General features: G+C 36.8%; 1 protein-coding gene across 1 annotated transcript in view; it reads left to right on the top strand.

Annotated features, from left to right (window-relative positions):
• The window catches only part of LOC140137988 (uncharacterized), a 51,688-nt gene extending 31,112 nt beyond the window's left edge, over nucleotides 1–20,576 (top strand). The window contains 17 exon segments of the mRNA XM_072159817.1: nucleotides 379–575; nucleotides 1,354–1,501; nucleotides 2,087–2,148; nucleotides 2,375–2,441; nucleotides 3,228–3,311; nucleotides 4,072–4,221; nucleotides 5,322–5,417; nucleotides 6,516–6,636; nucleotides 7,959–8,124; nucleotides 9,240–9,381; nucleotides 10,532–10,620; nucleotides 12,059–12,127; nucleotides 13,058–13,151; nucleotides 13,591–13,679; nucleotides 14,359–14,483; nucleotides 15,655–15,891; nucleotides 16,341–20,576. Of these exon segments, the coding sequence (XP_072015918.1) occupies nucleotides 379–575; nucleotides 1,354–1,501; nucleotides 2,087–2,148; nucleotides 2,375–2,441; nucleotides 3,228–3,311; nucleotides 4,072–4,221; nucleotides 5,322–5,417; nucleotides 6,516–6,636; nucleotides 7,959–8,124; nucleotides 9,240–9,381; nucleotides 10,532–10,620; nucleotides 12,059–12,127; nucleotides 13,058–13,151; nucleotides 13,591–13,679; nucleotides 14,359–14,483; nucleotides 15,655–15,891; nucleotides 16,341–16,978 (2,574 nt within the window). The 3' untranslated portion in view covers nucleotides 16,979–20,576.
• Nucleotides 20,577–21,439: the final 863 nt, after the last annotated feature.

The following is a 21,439-nucleotide window of genomic DNA, read 5'->3' as shown; positions in this document are numbered from 1 at the left end:
ATACTCATGGAATTGAAGATATTAGAATTTGACAATGACATTAGAACGAAAGACCATTTTGACAAAATAACATGATAACTCAATAACATGTTAAAACTTTAACCTTAAATTTGCAACCAACAGTTGTCAATTATTATTGAGATTTGTCAACACATGCCGTTCCTGGAGCACTAAAACCTTGAACAAATAAACAAAAGCCTAATAGTAGTGCTCCAGGAGTGCCATGTGTTGATGACATCTCAATTTTGCATGATATGTGACATTTTTTCATTCAGTCAGTGTTCATGTTCATTAAATCAAAGGGAAAAAAGCTTGGAATAAGTTTTAAATAGAAGATCATGGTAAAGAGAGAATATATTCCTGTGTATTTCCTTCCAGGGTGTGAGAAGTCACAGAGCGTCCTTACCGGCAGATGCAGTAGGTTTTGGTCCTCGTTTTAAGCCAGCTAAGATGCCTCCACTGAAGGAATATGTAGAATTGTTTGTTGCCACAGTGTTTACTCCACATAAACTCAGCTTACAACTCAAAGATACAGCAATGAATGTTGCATTAGAAGACCTCATGGATGATCTAGAGTGAGTTTGGAAATCTAATCACTGTCCTATATATGTGACCCGTTCTGACAAAACCAGGAACAAGTCACATTATTGATATTTCATGATTTGAAAAACTGTAAGCACGGAATAATAAGCTTCAAAATGATACCAAAATTATATACATAGCATCAATACTTTTCAAGATATGGATAATTTTGTAAATGATACCTTGATATTTTTGACGGCTAATCTGAGTAACGGGCTCATTAATTTCCTGCTTTAAACAGGATTGAATAGGGATTATCATAGTTCAACTGTCAATTATTGATTAAATAAACCTCATTTTAATAAGTACTTTCAAGGATTTGAAAGTCCACACAGTCCCAAGGTCAAATACCATGAAATTAAGAATTCCATAATTTGATTTTGTTTTTATGGGAATGTCGTCTTTAAAGGCCTATAACTCAAAAACATGCCTTGTTCTGGGTTTTGTTGGAGCTGGTCACATATATAAAATGTAAATATTGTAGTGATTTTGCCTGTGGTCAGTACCATGTTGTCAACAGTTTCACTTGGCTATTGATGGTCATTGTCAATAGCTAAAAGCTAACTTAGAGCTAGGCTAGATGGTGTTAGTAGTGAATGTTGAATAATTCTGCTCAAAATAGATGACTGCTAAAAATGACTTACTTAAGTACCCACTAAAATGATTTACCTAAGCACCTTGGCCAGTTAATGAATCAAATACAGTAAGCATAATTAACAAAATTCAATACAAAGTAACACACATTGGTGTTGCATTGTGTATTCATTTCAGATCTGTTTACTGTTACCCTGAGGGTGACCTATATGAGATGCCTGAACCTATGATTGCTGTAAGTCAGGTCTGCTGTGCTCTATATCATGAGGATAACAACTGGCACAGGGCAGTTATTACTGGAATACCAAATATGGATTTTGTTGAGGTAAGCAATGGCAGGCTGTATAACAGTACTCATGTGCATTTGTGTAGGTTTTTCTGTTCATGCATGTGTAAGTTGATTATCCATCTCTGAATAAGTGATATTATTTCACACTACCTGCATGACCATTCTCTTCCATAGTTGTGAATCATGGGTGTTGTCACCGGACATTGAGGGTAAACTCAACACTTTTGCTACGGACTAGATATTAAACGGAGAGATTGTGTCTCAAATGCCAGCATAAACATATGCTGTGACCAATACTGAGCCTCTCATCCACTGTGTAAGCAATCATCAATGGAGAATCCTGGGGCACATCCTTCGTCATCCAGAGAAGGAGCCTGCTAAAAGATATACTCTCTTCATACCAACTCATGGTAAAATAAGACAAGGATGTCCACATACCTCAACCTCCTATGTAATCTACATTCAATGTATGCTAGGGTATGATGAACACATTCAAGCAGAACGGATGGTCACACTTAACAAAGATTAACTTTGCCTTTTATGATTTCATAATATGACAGGGACATATTTTCCGCACTGTGTGTTTTACTAATTGACTTGTTTTTCTTCTGTTGATAACAGTGTGTATACATAGACTATGGTACTGTGGCAAGTGTCCCCAAAGCAAGTCTAAGATTACTCAAGTAAGTCAACCACTTCTTGGTTTTGGTTGTTCATGGTAACAAAATTCTTTTCACTTTTTTAAAACAATTGAATTTAACAATTTAGATCATAGATGTGTCTGTAGTTAAATACTCCAAATAATAATAGTGGTAAACATCTTCTTGTTGAGTTGCTTCTATTGTTGCACTTTTCAATATTCTGTCTTGATTAATGTTTTTTTTTTTTTTTTTTGAAATTCCTGTTTAGATCGATGTATATGAAGTTGCCAATCCAAGCTATTGATGCCAAGCTCAGCTCCATTGAACCAGTTCAGGTAAAACCATGGGTGCATTTTGGGAGGATATGTAAGGAGTAGTCTTAATAAAGTAATTTGAATTGAAATGAATAATTGATTGATACTGTTGGGAGAGTCGGCAAAGATTACCACTCAAATTGCACCACACGTAACAATATGGTAAATCTTTTATCTTGGTTTGTCGCTCATGGAGGCCAAATCCTAATGCAACCATGCTCATGAAGGCCGAATCCTAATGCAACCATTATTATGTTTTGATGTATCCAAGTACTAGTATGTGAAAATATTGGATCCAACACATAATGATAAAATTGGATCCCTTACACCCAATATTTATTGGTCTTGACCAATAAATATGGGCTCAATTAATCCAATTTTATATCAAACTTGGGTCATAGCTGCACTTTGGGAACATTCACATATTGGTGATGTTCAAGTCGAGGTCAAAGGTCATTTGAGGTTAACTTGTATTATAGGTTGAAAATAGAAAATGAAAAATCTGGTCACACATGAACACTTCAAATCTGATTGTAACAGATGCATTATTGGAACTTTCAATGTAATGGTGGTGTTCAAGAACCTTTTTTTATCTTTCCACAGAGCACACACAGGTGCCCTGTGCATTTATTTATCAAACATGATATCTTGTGAAATTGGCTGAAAATGAAACTATGGTCTCAAATCTATCATAACTACACCGTGTCTGGTGTTCACTACCCATATCTTCGGATTACCTATTTGGGACAACTGTCCCTATTTTTGTATCTTAGCCATGTTAATAAACGTTTAATTTATTTATTACAGGAAAAGTGGACTAAGGCTGCTAGTGACAGACTTCTCCAATTGACTTCTGATAAAGTCCTCATATGCATGACAACAGATATCAAGGTCAGTCAAGTGTCATTTCTATAAAAATTGTATCATACAGAAAAGGTTGTATTTATGCATCTAAGACAAGTGCGTTAACACTTAGCTTTTGGGCAACATGAGATTAAACATGTTTTCCTTGTGTTCTTTACCTACCTTACAGGACAATATAGCCTCTGTCCTTATTCGTGAGGTATCTAAACCAAATAGTGACTGCTCTACAAATGTTAAGTCTGCACAAAATGTAACACAGCTCTTATAAATATGCCTATAGCTTCAGAACTAACAATTGCTTCCACATTATTTTTACATTGAAAGAAAGATGATTTATTTACGCACATTTTGATACCCCGTTCGTCAAATATCATTCAGTATTATTAACACAGTACACTATCACATCATGACCTCGAAGTATTTGTATACTGTCCTATTTACTAGAGGACAGCAACTAAAAATAGTTGTAAAGATGAAGGTCATACTACACGGGGTTTCAAAGAAGAACGGCAGTCGCTTGCTCATATTGACGAGGGCGCCCTGTTAATGAGCGACATATGTGGAGCTTTGTGTTCACTTCAAGGGCGCCGACCAACGATTTGATGCACAATCTGCCGTAGATTATCGGTCTGTTGCTATGATTATCAGATGATTGATTCAGTCAATCAGAACCGCACTTCCGTGTTTACGCTCTGCACTCTCAAAATATAAACAAGTGCTGTTCTTTGACAAAAGCTGTAGGTTAGTCTAAGAGACTAACACATGTCCTATGTTCTTTGTCTTACAGGGCACTGTAGCCTCTGTACTTCTGACAGACACATCAACAGACGAAGACATCCATATCAATGATGCTTTGGTTGAGGAAGGTCTTGCTCGATTTATTGTACCTGTAGATGACGACACTGGTGCAGAGGATGACACTGGTGCAGAGGAACAGGTAAGCACATTGGTGTAAAAATTGATGTTTTATTTTCTAAAGGATGGAATTCTTCCTCTTTCCTTGTATTACGCGGGCTGAGTAGTTAACCAGTGTGTCCTACAGCCAATGACTATATATGACCCAGATGGGGAGTTAGTTGCATCAGATGACCTTGTTAAGTTCAGGTTGCCAGGAAGATGACTCCCACCTGCATGCACCTCTGGGGAGAGGTAAAAATATACGCAGTGCATAATGGGAAAATGTCGACATCCAAAGCCCGCATAATACAAATACAACACGGGAACATAATGTGATTAATGTCATTGTGTTTAAATGTCAATATAACATTCTTAAACACTTCAGAATGTTCCTGCAATCTTATTGGTTCTTACCCATGTGATATCACACGATATCACACGGGTCAGCGCGTGTGCATCGACGTGATACGCGTACTCGCTATTTGAACCAATCGGAGGCGCATAGCAACAACGGGACTGATCGATTTTAAGCCCTAGGTATGATTCCTTGCCAAATGGAGGATTTAATTTGATTAAAATTTGTAATACTTATGATATTTTTATTTGAATTGAACTGTTTAAGAATGAGAATAAAGGTATTGTTTTTAGCCGTTGGAGTGCATCTATCGTCTCATATAACATGGGCGACATGATGTCGCCCGTGTTATATGAGACGATAGATGCACTCCAACGGCTAAAAACAATACCTTTTGTCGCCCGTGTTATATGAGACGATAGATGCACTCCAGCGGCTAAAAACAATACCTTTATTCTCTAAATGTTACACGTAGATCCATTTTCTATCTATTGATGATTATTATTATTATTAACATTATTATTATCACACTCGCATGAAAATTCAGTGGTGGCTGGAACGATGATGTCGAATTCTGAAGGTCAAAAATTGGACTAGCAAGAGCAACCGCTGATGGCGCATTGTATAGTGAATCACCAAAATTGGTTGTAAAATCTTAACTGCTGAAAGCATTTCTTGGCCATGGTATAGTTGAACACACCTCATAAGCACTTGTCGAAGATTGAAACCTAGCCAGTTTACCACACATAATTGTATTAATGCATTTGTATTGATAACCTTTTCAGAATGAACATGCTCTACCCTATAGAGAACACCAATACCTTTCTTTGAAACATATAGCTGAAGAATTTGATCGACCAAGCGTAGGACCAAATGGTGACGTAAGTCAAGTAGCTTCTTGGGAAACATGAGCAGAGCTGCCAACATTTGAATCTTGAAAAAAAAGGGATATTTCCTGTTGCAATCAGGGAGATTTGTCAAAATGTGTACATCTTAATGGATCGAAACCATTTCCTTTTCAGGAGATGACCAAAATTAAGGGTTCTGAAGGTTTAAAAGTAGGGAGTCTCCTGCGAAAGGAGGGAGAGTTGGCAGCTCTGCATGAGCAGCTCAAAACACAAATAAATTGGAAATAAAGACAAAACTTGCACTTGAAATTTCAAAAATTAAAGTATAATAAAACAAAAATTCTTTCAATTGAACAATATTGTTTTCTTTGAAAAATGCAAGATACAATTTTGTTTACTTTATTGCAAATGATCTCAAAACTAGAATTCTTCTTTTGAATTATTCTACTAAATTAGGTTCGAGGTATAATATGTTTCCTCTGCAAAACATGTATTTTTATTTCACTTTTGTTTTTATCAGCATTGCAATATGGAACACTAAATAATTGCATTTTAGCCACAAGCTTAAAACTAAAGCTGATTGAAAACTTATTCTAGTGCTCTTAAAGCCATAATGTACGATCTCATAACAATGTCATGATGTCATAATTCACACATTAAGTCCCTCGTAGAACTTCTTGTTACACAGCCAGAAAACCAATGGGGTTTCTTTCACTTTGCCTTGTTATTTCTGTTTTCAAACTTGATTTGATGCTATATTTTTAATGTTTACACATGTCGCAACTTAAACCTAAACGGAATCAGCCAAATTTGTTGTGTTTGTAGGTCAATAGAGTGATTATATCATGATGTCATAATTCACTCATGAAGTCCCCATAGAACTTCATGTTAAACAGTCAATAAAGTCAATGAGGATTCTTTCACTTTGCCTTGTTATTTCTGCTTAAAGTAGATAGAACTCCTTCCCGATAGTTATTCCTGACAGTTATTACTAACATTTTGGGTAAATAATAACAACATTAAAATTTGACAGAAATCATACATTATGGTGTAAAAAGCCATAGCCCTTTAAACTTATCCTCTTGTGCATCTACGATAAATCCTTAAAACATATGCTTGACTGAATTACAGCATCAAGTGGAAGAAGATGCCAACAACAGAGTGTCACCTCCAGGTTTACCAGAAGTCAGCTCAGAAGAAAGGACATGTAACTTAAATGATGCTCAACAACTCTATGATAAAGATGCTGCTTGTAAGTATGTGGGGTTGATGAGGCCCTGTTAGTGATTGCATATAATGCATAGTCTTTGAACAGGATGTGTGTAGGTTGGAGGTTGATCAGAAGATGCTGCCCTAAGGTGATAGAGTTGTGCATTATGGACTTGGGGTGCGTTTCACCAAACTTCATTAGACTTTCGGTTATCGGCCTTGATTTTCTGATCTAGTGATTAGCTTTGTCAGGGCTTTGTTTTCCCACTGCAACATTTTCAGCTGCGGAAAATTTAAGCTGCCGTGGAAGACACTGTCACAATGGGAAAACGCCTGCAAGTCGTTTAGGAGACATACACGCAGGAGTTGCTTTTTGCTTTGAAGTATTCTGATCTGCATGGAAGTCTAATGTGACGGTAACCAGAAAAAGAAATATTTAGGCCAAGAAGGAAAAGGTGATTATTTTGACATATCAAGTTTAAGTTCATTTCACCATCATCATATCATATATATATATACAGTAACAAAAAATCGAGAAAAGGATGGTAGGACAATCACAAGAGCAAAGCTCGAAAGACGTGATTGCCCTCAGTGCAAATGAAAAGACGACAACAGACAAGGATTGGGGGGGTGCAAGCGTCAGACTGACAGGACTAGTGCAGACAGACAAAGATGTTGGCAAAGGCAATGACATATAAAAAAGTCAATTGAGAAATATATAAGTATGTGTGTTTACTTACAGTACAATGATACAATTTTCTGATACATGGCATTTGTGAATACAATAAATTTATGAGTTTAAAGAAATCAAGTAATCTTTATAGATGGATGCTTGTCATCATTCCTTTTTATTTGTGCTGGTGAATATTAATCCACTACTACCTAAATGGGTTATTCCAGTTGAAATCCATGGGAGCTTCCACACAGAGAATGTGAATTTCAAATGGGGTTACGTGGATGGGTGACTTCACTCATACACACCCACTGTGTGGGAGATTAAGGTCATGTTATCCATAGGGGGTGAAAACAAGTTTTTAGGGCAAAAGAACCTGAGGAGGTCTAATGATGTATAGTATTTGTTTCAGACATCAGTATTTAGTATGAATATTGATAACCTCATTTAGATATTTCGTCAAAACATGAAAAGCTGTTATGGAGCCATACTTACCATGTTCATTTCTTAAACTTGAAATGCCTTTGTGAGTTAATAGTGAGGTGGCAAAAACAAGCTAAATTTTGTTCATATGTGCTTAAATTTGAAAATTTAGGTCGCTTAACAAAACTTGTAAGGTAAAAAGAATCAGAAATGTTATATTTGAAATAATTTCAATTATTTTACCATGTTCTCTCTGTTTTTGTTTACAGTGGAAACCAATAGTGTGGGTAGTGAGCTTGATCCCAAGGCATCTCCATTCCAACCCAAGACTAACAGTACAGCATCTGAGACAGATTCAGAGATCAGGGAGATTAATAAGGAGATGGAAGGCATCTCACTTGATGATCAGTTTGGAATTACATGGAATGTGAAATGGTGGGTTTGTAAAAATACCTAAGAATTAGCATCAAAGTTGCTACTTCCTTTAAAACAAACATTGATAAAATCAGCAGTTAACTTTATTGAGATCAAATATAACGATGATACAGTTTTCTTTGAAGATCACCAGACACCACACATGTAAAGTTGTTTCTTTCCTGCATCTGTTGAATGAGTCATGTGCAATTTTTTCCCAATTTTGGCCATTTGACTAAAGAAACTGCTATGTACTTTAAAATACATTGATCGTATGGGAAATGAGTCGATGAAGCCAATATTTGCATGTATACTTCCATAGTCTTGCAGCTCTTGGGTTAAGGCCATCAAAACATGTATATCAAAACCCAAGTTTTTGGTGTATTCTCCTCCCCAGCAAAATCATCCACATGGGTTGGAAATGACACCGCTTATATCAGACCACACATACCTTTCCTTTCGTGTGTCAACTTTATTTGACTCAATATTTGAGAGCAAACACTGCTTGGCCATGATACTTTCCAACCTGCCTTATTATGTCATTAAATGAGGATATTTTTCCATATGCTCTTATGGGCTCAGTCACCTACCTTTGCAAAGTATTTTTGTGGGACCTGAGAGCACAGCAGACTTGCCAAAATGCATTCTGAATACGCGGAATGTCCTACTAATATCAAATAAATATAAGTTTTAACCGAGCCTTTAAAGTGTATTAGTTGGGTGACTGAGCACTTAAGTAAGCCCTTGTAGACCAGTGATGAAAAGCCCCAGCCTTAATGTAAAATAATGTTAATCGGCAACATTCAATTTCTTATCTTGGTCATTTAGTCTCTTGTCTCCACCAGATCATCTGTTTGATCATGATTTGAATGAATATGGTTACTGTAAAGGACACATTGCTCCACAATGCCGCTTTAAATATTTAAATTAAAAAGCGACCTCTTGCATGAAATTGATCAAAATAAAGTTGTTCTCATAGCCATGCTAGCTATAACTGCCACCTTTGGCACCATAAATCAATGATGCATAGTCTGTGGTGTTTCAGGTACGCCACTGTCCTGGATTAAGTCATATGCAAAATATTATGAATAAACAATGCTGTGACTCTACTCCATAATGCTTTTTATTATTTTCAGTTATGAGTTAGCAGACCAGTGGCTAGTGCATGTAGTCTTGGGCTCACCAGATGGAGATGTATACATGGTGACAGAAGAGATAGCAGCCCTACTGGAATCATCAGATAATGAAGGTGGAGGTCTTAATGTGTTAGCCCACTTGGTAAGTAGCACTAAATGAATTGATTAAATGTAGCCAATTGGATACGCTATTATTTTGGTGAACAGAATTGTGAGCATTTTGGACATTTTGGGTATTGTTATTTCGCACTAAGCTAAAACCTCACGAAAAAAATCAGAGTGCATTTATTAATGTTGGTGTTTGTACATTTTTCTTTCTTTGTAATTTGACACTTTCTTTGTAATTTCTTGATCTAAATAATGATTGGATCCAGATGTACTGGCAGTTGTAATGTTTCTTGAATTGCTCTAAATCAAATATCACCTATTTTATATGTGCAGGTCTTGCCCTCTTCTGAAAAAATAGAAAGTAAAAGTAGTAGAAATGCTTAAGTAGAAAGTGGTAATAGTTAGAAATCTTACTCACACCTGCAATTTGCTGATAGTATTTCAACATATGTGGCCATTATCAAATGAGTAGCTGTTAGACTGTTTTTAATGAGTTGATATTTTGGACAGGTGACCATGATTATGCTGGTTTCATACTTTTTCCTGCTGCTTGCCGCTCTGAAGATGATTTTGCTTCACTGCGCAGTTGCAACAAAAAATGCTAGCGGTGACCAGCGGCAAGCCGATATATCGATCACTCCACCGCTTTGCCCAAGCGGCAGTATCGCTAGGAGTTGAATTCAAGTCAACTCGGAGTGGTGCCGCTGTGACGTATGAAACAAAATACAATTTTGGATCGGTGCTGAGCGGCAACAATGGCTTTCAGGGTCATGCCGCTGCAGCTCAGCGGTGTGCCGATCCACTTACAGAAAATTGCAAGCGGCAAGCAGCAGAAAGTATGAAACCAGCATTATAAAGACATGGGTGCAACTTTAGAATCTGGTTCGCCACTCCTGTCTTACACCCTCTGATTATTTTGAGAGTGATGCAGAATAGAGCACAGCTCGTAGGTGACATACCTTAAAACCTAGCCCAGATATGACAATTTTCAGTGTTGCTTGTTACGCTTTTCAATGGTTTGAAGATATTTCTGCATCAAAATCACAGACAAATTGTTAGAATATTGACTCATGCTTTTTCAGTGTTGTATGTTACGACCAGTATTCATGCGTAGTATATAACCGTTTCACAATGTACTATTGTTTGCCAATAATGATAACATTTTGATTGCTTTAATATTGTAGATATTAGAGATGAGTGAATCAGGAGCAGATATTGAGGTGTTCAACTTCAATCGATCAGATGCTCCTGGATTGTTTGAGGAGCTTGTCAGGTATGATGCTAGCTAAAGAAGATATCTTACACTTCCCATAATGCATTTCTCCCACCGTTAATTTCCTGAAATGAATTGTTCTCTAGTGCAACATGGGTCGATAGTAGCAACAAGTACCTCAATGAACAGAGCACATCCAGATCTTGTAAAATGTTAGCCAGTTTATTCTCAACATGAAAACAAAGGGAACCTGTTCAAAGTAATAGGAATGTCATTTGCTATAATGAGGTGATGTGTCATGTTGCAAAGGATTTTGGGAAGGGTAAGATATCTTTGGCAAATGGGGACCAAATTGTGTAAATAGAGGCAGTCAACATTTCGCCATTTTGTGGGTAAAAGCTGGTAAATCAATACAGTTGCATTTTCCTTTACTGTCATGGGTGCAAATTTGTGTACTCGTCTGTAGATTTAATATCATGCAAACAAATAAATAAATAAATAAATAAACAAACAAACAAACAAACAAACAAACAAATTAATGTAATTTCTTTTATACTTGAAGGTAATGACATTGATTTACCCACAAGATGGCCCAAAATGACGTCATACTGATGACCTCTACACAAACTGTATTTGAACATTCTGTAGCCTTTTTTGTAGCTGGATTTAACATGAATTGTGCATACACAAAATATGTCCACCTGGGTTAACCACATTGTTAAGCTGAAAGTGAGAAACTGTCATCTCCCAAATGTTATGTGAATTTCAAATGGAATATCACATTACTTTCTGGTTACATAAAGGATTATACCAGAGTCAGAAGTTTTCTGTTTTACGGAAAACGGAAGAAATTCACAGAATCGGGGGTACAACACGGAAAATGACATTTTTGTATTATTACCAAGGCATGAACCTCCTATATCCCTCCAAACATCGTAAAAGTCGGCCTATTATCGTGAGAATATTCCAATCAGAGCATTTTGATCGCGATATTGAACACTTTATTGTGACATTAATATCATTGTTTATACATTTTAAGCTTTATTCATGACACAGATTTACAAATTTTACAACACGGATTACAACACGGAAAATGGGTTTTAGAAAACGGTAAACTTCGGACTCTAGATTATACACATTAGCAATGCTTATCTGCAGATCTCCCCGGAACAAGCCAAATTGGGCTATTCCCACAGACAACTACAGACTATCCATCAACATTCAAAGTCCCTGTGCTTTGTATGCTTTGTATGTGTGTAACAATAACACCAGCGTTGCATGTCTAAGACTGTAAAAATATGCAGTATGTGCGTAGCAGTTTCGTCTTATACAAAAAATAGGATATCATACACTGAAAACACCAAAGGCCTATCTAGATTTTCTAGTTTTTTTACTCCATATTTTTGCCTTTATCTCAATTTCAAATTTGCACCTTTAGCTCCCATGGACCAGATTGTGTCACATATATTTATTTAAATGTATATTGATTCCATTGCAGAGTTGGAATCAACCTAAATGGAGTATTAGCTGCTGACCTAACAACTGTGGGACTCATCTCTCTGTCAAAGTAAGTTAGACAAAGTAGCTTATGTATAATAAATTTGATTCATTATTTAAATCCAATGTCACACTTGTTGGCGTGTAAGGTGCAGTTATTAATTAAATCAAAACTGATTTGTTTCTGGTATACCAAGTAATAGTTACCATGAAGTGTAAATTAAGCAAATTACTGGACTTGTCAAGTAAAATTACTGGACTTGTCAAAGAAATTCCAGGCTGTTGAGTAAAAGATGTGACTTGTAGTAATATACCATGGGTTATGAAAGCAGTACTTGGCAATGTGAACTGGTAAGCTGTTTCAAACAGGGCCTGGCATGGCTTGTATGGAGAATTCTCTAGGAAAAGTAATGTCAGCGATGTAATGTCAGAATAGTAATGTCAGTGCGTATTTCATTGGGTGCAGCTTCAAATAGCTAGCATTCACTCAAAGAGTTGGGATATGCATGTAGGTGCTTAAAGACGCCCTATCAGGCATGAGAATTTTCCTGCATCTGCATTTTTTTGTGGTCCAAATTTCCGCACTTTCTTTTAATTTTAGTCCGTTTTTGGCCTTTTTAGCCTCATTTCACAAGCTTTTTCAGGCTTTTTCAAACTTTTCAGGTTTTTTCATGGATGATAATTCTCATGCCTGCCTATAGATGCGCAGGAGAAACAGGTGCCTCAACGTGTTGATGTCACTGCAACATCAGGGAGAAAAAGGGTATAGATAAAGTGATTATACCATTGCTAATGTGTGTTTTGGTTGGATACATTGATATAGTATGTTTTGATGATACGATACGCCTTATTTAAAAAAGTTACAATATTTTTGATTTAAGGGAAAAAAACAGATGATGCTTATAATCATTTTGATCCCAATGGTAGATGAAATTAATTTCTGTCTTTGCCATTTTAGAGTTAATGTATTGAATCTTTTTAAAATATTTTTCTCCATCAGTGCACTCCTTCTACTAGCATCATCAGGTAATCTTGATGTGGAGTTCCTATCACAAATGCAAGAAATGCAGTCCAAATTAACTGAATCACCAGTGGTAAGAAAATACACTGACACCTGTATGTTATTATTAGGTGACAAAAAAAACCCTGTTCTACTGGTGGGCGGACCTTTCAAGTATGGTTGGTTGGTCAGAGTTTTTTTTTATTTCGGCAATTGACCTTAAATATCACCAAGATCTGTAAATATTTGAAATCCCCCCCCCCCCCAAAAAAAGGTCCTACAATTTTCGAAATTTGGGTCAGTATTGATTTGAACAGGAAATGTTTCCCCCTAATTTCTTAAAATCTAGTCATCTTAAACACTAAGGACCTTCATGTAGACTGCTTGAACACAAATCAAAGTATTTTCCAAATCAGTCACTTAATCGTTGACAGTGAGTCAATGTATGAGTATTGTGAATTGAAATACTTTATTATTCATTGAAATGAACTCAATACTACAGTTTAACAACTCAACAAATATGTTTTTATCAGGAGGAAGATGAAAAAGAGCAGGAGAAAGATGACCTTGTTGTGACTCTTGAAGAATTAGTACGCTACATGAAATGCCTGGAAATCAACAGGTAGGTCTAGGGTGGCTTAGGTGGCATGAGTGACACTTATCCAGTTACATTTATATTGCTGGCAAAGTTTCACTCGGGCTACTTTGTGTATAAAAAGAGTTGGTAACATTGTGGAAGCAGAATGCCAGTCTGGAGTGATTGTTCAGTTGTGTGTTCAAAAGTGGCACCAATTGAGGTGAGCAGGGAGAATAATTGGTGGATTCTTGGGACCCAATGTCTGGTGGCCTCTAGCAAGGGTACAAGGGAACCATTCCACAGAATTGTTCAGCTTACAAACCTCTCTGAATGAGCTAGGGACATGGTTGAGGTCAATGTTGATTTTCAATTACAATTACAGCATAATTGTAATTAAGTAGAAGACCTATGTTTGAAACACCTGCTCTTCAGTTTCATCATTGATATACTTATTGAGCAATTTAAATATGGTGGATTCCTGGCTTCAACCTCATATCGTATGTTTGCCAACAGCTGTGTGAATATGTTGTCACATTTGTTCCTTGATTCTTTTCTGACCATTCAAATGAAGCTCCACCCCCGACAAGGAAATTTGTCTGTTTCTTTGTTTTCAAATTTTTGACCTTTCTACCTCAGAAATGAAATTTAGTAAGACCACACCGTATCCAAGTCTCAAGTTCTAACTGCCACTAATGTTTGTTGTTGTATGTTACCTACCATTTAGGAAGCGTTGCTTAGATGCTATGATGGCCAGTGGTGGTACACAGTATGTGGATGAGTTACAGGAGATTGAAAGCACTATATCGGTTATCAAGGAGAAGATAGAAGAGATACATGCAACTAATAGTGGTAAGGTCAAAAGTCATTTACCAAATTAAACAAACTCATCGTTTTGGGTAATAATAGATCTTAAGCTTCCTGCTTAAAATTTGTATTGCCTGTCTTAGTGAATTAAGACATGGCCATACCCAAACTATTACCGTAAATCTAAAATAAAACCTGATGTAAAGGGGTGGGTAGTTGATGCAACTAGAAACTCAAGAACATGAAATGGATTTATGAAATTATTACATTTAAAAAGATATTCCAAAGGAAGATTTTTTTTCTTTTGTTTAATGCTTTTTCAGCAACTCAGTGCTTACCAATCTGATTGCTTTACTTATTTGCTTCATTTCTCGGTCAATCAAGTCCCTTACAGAATGTGGCTGGTTAGGATTTGCACGATATGATGCATGAATAAAAAGAAACCACCAGGAACCAAAAGTTTAATTCGCATATGGGGCACCGCCATTGGGGTGCCAGCTAACAGTGCACCATTAGCACCCCATACATGTGATCAGCAGAGCGTAACATACACGTTCCCATTTGGCGGGAAGTTCCAGCATATGCGATCACGGCAATAATGTCAATTTACATAGCTGTACTTCTGCTGAGCTAAGATTTATTTCTCAATCTTACTTATTCCCTGGGTCATTTTCACATATCAACTTGGATTGTTTCATTTGTGCATGATATATTTTATTTCTGGAGAAAAGTGGTAACTGTGAGATTAAACCAAACTACAAGTGTGTCAGCTTTGAGTGAAATGTCTGTAAGGCACTGCAGCCAAATTTGTTCCATCTTTGGATCTACTGTCTACGTTGCTTCAATGCTTGTTATTAAAACCATATTGCCTATTTAATCAGAATTAATGGTAAAATTGTATTGGACAATATATTCCATTGAAAGAATACATGTTATAACAATTAACAATAGCCAATTAATTGCAGGAGTTCAGGATTTTGCTTGAATTTAGGCTTCTTTGTAGTCCAGACACTGTTTTTCAGGCTTTTTGTCAAAAATGGACTTTCATCCCTGTATGTGATAATTCATAAATAATAAGAATCACCCAAGCATTGGTCGATCAAAAGGTTGAACAAATTTTGATCTATTGCATTACTGTTGGAGGGTGCTATCAGCCAAGCACTCAGTATTGAAGCTTGTTTACTATGCCATTATGTATTCTTTCTAACCCTTGCAGATTTAAGTCCATCCCCAAACAGTCCACTATCACCTCAGGCTGCATTGAAAGCAGAAGATAGCGAGCCTGTTATAGACATTCCACCAGGACATCCATCTCCATACATGGAGAATGAGCAGCAGGTTGTGCAACCGACACCATACATAATGGGTGAGCAGCAGATTGTGCAACCGACAGCTTACATGGAGGAATCGCCCAGGACTAAATTGACTCAGGTTGTACAACCTATCTTTCAAGGTAAAGAATTTGTTTCTTGTTTGTATTACTGTATGTCCATGACATTTTGGGACATAGCATGTTTAAAACTCAGGATTTTGATAGATATCAATGAATAATAGGAGCAGGAACAGATTACGATATTTAGTAAGTTTCCAACTTTTTTACACCTGTTGGGTGCTGTATGTAAAACTTTTTGTATGGTGTACACATTACATCCAAAACATGATAGACCAGAAAATTAGATGTCAAATCTCTATTTACGAAAATGGCATGAGAGTTTGTCTCTCTTATTAGCAATGAAATACTCTGTTTTTCTATTTATTTTAATAAAATCCTTCAAACCAAAACTGGTGGGAGTTTTGTTTTGAAAATTAATGCTGAATGTAAAACTTCCATCTTACTTCAATCTTACATCATGAATCATGCCTAGAGGTCCTTTACCAATGAATATTTTGTTTGTTCTGCAGGGAAACCCCAGCCACTAGGCCCTCAGCAGCAGCTCCCACCAGGACACCAACAGGTGCCAATGTCTGCACCACAAAACCAAGGTTCACATCAAGTCTGGAGCTCTGGTTATGATTCCCAACTCCCAGCAGGGGCTCAACCTACAAGCTATACATTACAGTCTAGTGTAACTCTCCAGCAATCCATGCCTCCATTTGTAGCCCAATACAGTATTCAACAAGTACCTCCACCAATGATGAACACCCCACCTCCCCAACAAAGACCAGCAATGATGCGAGTACCACCGCCAACACAAAATCGAGGAATGGTTGGACCACCCCCCAACATTGGTCCCCCACCTCACATGGGAGTTCCACCACCACAGCATATGAGAATACATCCCCCTCCACAGCTTGGTGCACCTATCCATGGAGGACCTCCTCATGGAGGGCCCCCTCTTCACAGTGGTCCCCCTCACCTTGGCGGACACCCTCATGGAAGACCCCTTCCTCATGGAGGTCCTCCTCCCTATGGAGGACCACCTCCACATATGGGTCATAGTGGAGGGCCACAGCAGCAGCAGTTTATTCAGCAGCAAGGAGGCATGCAATTTAACCAACAACATCAAGCAGGGATTGGACGAGGTGTGACATGGCAGTAGTAGAACCTTATGTAGATTCACAAGTAGTGATTGATTGTATTGCTATAAACAGGTACTCTATGTATACAGGCACTGTAGAGATTTACTCATATGAAGACTGCTCCTTAGCCTTTTGTTTAAATGTATTTAATGTAATGAACTGAGTAACATACAAGGTGCAGCACCATATCCCTTGTTGAGCAAATTCTCTTAGTTGAGTTTACTTGCACTCGGTTGAAATTTACTAATATGTGACCATCCACCACGAAGTGGTAGTAAAGTCGGCTCTAGATCATTTTCTGTTTATTGCAGATTTTGAAAGAATTCACTTTCAGCTTCAAAATGACACCTCAACCAGCTTCATCGGACATCTGGAAGTGAAGTTATAGTTCATCAAAGGTCAAATTCCTAGTATATTCAACATAGAAATCCAGTTACTGTTTTTGATTGTATCTCAAAATGGAAAATGCCGACTTTACGACCAGTTTGTGGTGGATGGGCACATATGTAGACTACTCCATCATTTTTATTTATCTAAGGCCTGACAAATTAAGCAAATTCTTCTAGAGTTAAGGCTACTCAAACTGTATGGTTTCACAGTTGGTTTGGGGTTCTACCCGGGGGTTCTACATTGATTATTCACTAAGATTTCAATGAGGTAGTCAACATTGATTGATCCTGAAATTGTTACAAAGAGAAAGTCAAATGCTTTGATCAGGATGAATGAAATGTCTCATGTGATTTAATCTACATGCACATAGTAAATAAACTAAAATATTGGCAATAAGCAGCAACAACAAAATGTGATGATACTGAGGTCAAGTTAAAGAATAGCTGCAATACTGGCAATGTATTTGTAGTAATGTTGAAGGTTGCCATGTGCTTTGTATTACAGAACAGAACAGATTGGCAATAGACTTAGGAATCGACCAATAAAAAATGGTTCCATTTTCTCGCAAATTTGTGTTAGTAGAAATTTGATGTCACCCTTATTTCTATAAATGTAACTTTAGAATATTGGCTGAGTTTTAACCAATTTATGTTAACTATCTATTTATGATTTACAATGTGAAAATAGTAGAAATAACTTCTCATTTGAAAGCTTGAAATGTGAGGATTCTAAAGAGGGATATTATGAATCAATTTATCAATCTATCTTTATTTTTCATCAATCTCGTACAAACATTATAGCATTATTATACAATTATTGTGTATTAACGATGAAGGTAGGTACATCACAAAGCCAAGGCCTGATTAGAAATATTTTGAGCCAAGTTAAATGACAAGACAAGGTCACATTATTTGAAAGATGCATTCCTGGCAGTTTGGAAGAACCAAAGAGTACCGACTCCACTATGTTTGTGTGTTGCTCATGGAGGCCAAAATTTTGTACCTCCGGATTATTTTGCTATTCACCTGGAAAACTTTTGATTTAAAATGAGTTGCTTGCATTCTGTGTGTATAAAGCGATGTGCAAAAGCAGGTTTTTTACTCAGATTGAAATTGGACTATTCCTTTTAAAATCCACACCCCCCCTGTGGAAGATTTTGGAAATACCTTCCACAGGGGGAGTTTGAATATCAAATGGAATTCACATGTTAGGCAGCTCTATTTGAATTTCTTACACCCTCTGAGAAAGATTCAACATGAATCTTCCACATAGGGAGGGTGTTTCAAATGGAACTGCCTAATGTGTTCATTCCATTTGATATCCATAATCCCTTGGCCTTTGCTGAAGATATTTCCAAAATCATTCACAGGGGGAGTGTGGATTTTAAATGGAATACTGTATAAGTGGTAATTTTCGCGTACAGTTATTTTCGCGATTTGTAGTGACAGACACACTTTTGCGAATGTTATTTTCGCGATTGCCCAGTCTTCCCCTATACTTGTAATGCTATTATTGCATATATTCGCGAGATGTTATTTTCGCGGTTGAAGCTCTAATCGCGAATTTGTGAAAATAAAACCTCTTGAAAATTTCCACTAATACAGTAGCCCAATAGAGCCTAAGGCCTTGCATGTGACGTATCATCCCGTAAATATGGCGGACTACTCAAATGCATTCAACAAAAGCATGATTGCAATCTACCGTGACAGTTTGTCTCACACACATAACCCTGCACTACGATCAAATAGGTTGATGACAACATTTGATTGAATGGACTGCACTCCGCCATAACTACGGTGAAGGACACTGGCTCAAATCCTTTGTTTGGAGCCAATCGATTATTTCATGCAGGGCCTCTATACTGCCCTCCTTTTGTGTACGCTATACTTTGAAAAGGCTTGTTGGAAGTATTATTGTACCAATGCTGCATGTAAAATGTTTATTTGGAAGTTTTGTTTTCTGAATGTATTCTGTCCATTTTGTATGATTAATGACATGTACTAGAAACAGTAGTTGATGTGACCTGTTGTCACTAAATGAGTGTAAAGTCGTCAGAAACTTTAAAGGATAAAGTCCAATAAAACGTGAGAAAATTCAATTAAAAAAGGAAATCTTTGAAGACCAAATCAAGGAGCATCCTTAACATAACATGATTGGTATGCTTTAAAAGCTTTTAAAATAAGGATTTCAAATCAATCTGAAATAGTTATTTTGTCAACTTGATGCTCAATTTATGACAGCAGGTCACAAATGTAGCTTAGTATTTTAAATACTAGAATCATTTTCTTTTGTGAGAGTCTACTAGTTATTATTAGATGATGAACAAGGCGCATTATAAATACCGTCCAGCACTTCCAAAGTGTGTAATTTTTTGTGTAAACTACAAACACAACAAAGTCAAGTTGTAGAATAATTAGGTATAGGGACACCTGGATCTACCGTTTTGCTGAGTCAGAAGCATCAAGACACTGTCACCAAGAAGTGTGACTGTGACTCCTCCTACCCATTGGGGCAATTACATATAAAGTTCCAACAGGTCATCATGAGTGTGTTTCGTTCATTCCAAAGAGAGTCTGCACAGTCAAATTGAGTCCCCACATTTGTGCAAATTTTTAAGTGCCTTTATTATTTTATCATTTTATTTTGGTCATTTATGCAAATCAAGATAGTTATAATATTGCCAATACTTTGTTTCTGTGTTAGTTATGAATTCCAGCACTTGTTAATTTTATGAAATGAAATGTTGTGAAATGCACATTGTGAGTAACTTGATAATGTTATAACAATAGCTCTAAGAAGCCTTTTGAGTGATAAACCAGCCTTGAGGAAGGGGTGGGGGAGGGTGGTAGTTATGTAGTGTAAGTTAGCATTAGTGATCATTCAGGCCAAAAAGTGGCTCTTTAAAACCTAGTGTGTGATAATGTTAAAATCATTATAGACCGATTATGTACTCACTATTACCATGTATTAATTTGACAGTAACTTTTGAATTTTGATTTTATGAGTTCAACCAGACTTTTAAGCTCATGGAGGGCGTATGACCATAACAAGATACATGTATAAAGCAATGGCAGATTATTTTCTTTTATGTTTTGTATTGCAAGAGTCAAGAAAACTGCACATCTCGTTTGATATTTTCGTCAGCATATGTTTTCTCCATGTATCTTCATGAGTTGTTTTGTATAGAATGTAAATAAAAACTTTTGTATTTTCTTATATACCGTATAATTTGCCCCCTGGAAGTCTTTTTTGTTGTTTTGTTGCGTCTTGGTTTAGCAGCGATGTAGCTTGTGACACCATCATGGCATCTTCATTCAGCGTATGAAGACGCTGTGATTTTGTCGCAAGCTACATCACTGTTCAACCAAAACGGAAAAAGGTAACTTTTTAAGCAAATGTCAAGAATGAGTCTAATATCAGTCTACACGCTGCTATGCATGAATGACTCGGATATTTCATATGCATACAGACACAAATACATGCATCCCCCACACACACACATTTGCCAGCAAACCGGGCATCATACGAGGACCATCCACACAAGTACGGACTGTGTGCCTTTGTTAATTGTCATACTGAGGACATTTTTGCATGTAATAAATAGTACCAAGGCAACAATGGAAGCGTCTACAGGGATGTAAGTTTTCTGTATTTTTACAGAATTCTGTAATTTTTGTAGTCCAGATTTACGCAATTTCTTTTATTTTCAGCCCATTTTGGGCTTTTTAGCCCGAATTTACGTGATTTTTTCCGTATTTTTTCTTCAGGGTTATTTACATCCCTGCGTCTAGTACTATTTATAGCGGGGGATTTATCTTCAATTGTCTATTGCAATGCACAACAAAACTTGGATCATGCTAAATAAATATCCAGTCCAGGATCCTTTCTTCCCACTTGGATCGCAATACAAAAATGTCCAAATAAATGAACAACTTGCAATTACACATTTCCATGTTGTTAGATATTAGGGTGATTCACAAAAAATGAAATTGGTATTTTTCAACGGGACACCCCCTCATTTTGTTCATTTTGGTAATAAAATCATACCTGTAAAATATGAAAAAAATTCAAAAAAGTTTAGGGGGTGCTAC

This window comes from Amphiura filiformis, chromosome 17 (genome assembly GCF_039555335.1).
Source record: "Amphiura filiformis chromosome 17, Afil_fr2py, whole genome shotgun sequence".
Lineage (NCBI taxonomy): Eukaryota > Metazoa > Echinodermata > Ophiuroidea > Amphilepidida > Amphiuridae > Amphiura > Amphiura filiformis.
Note: the sequence above shows the minus strand (reverse complement) of the source record. Positions and strands in the feature narration are given on the sequence as shown.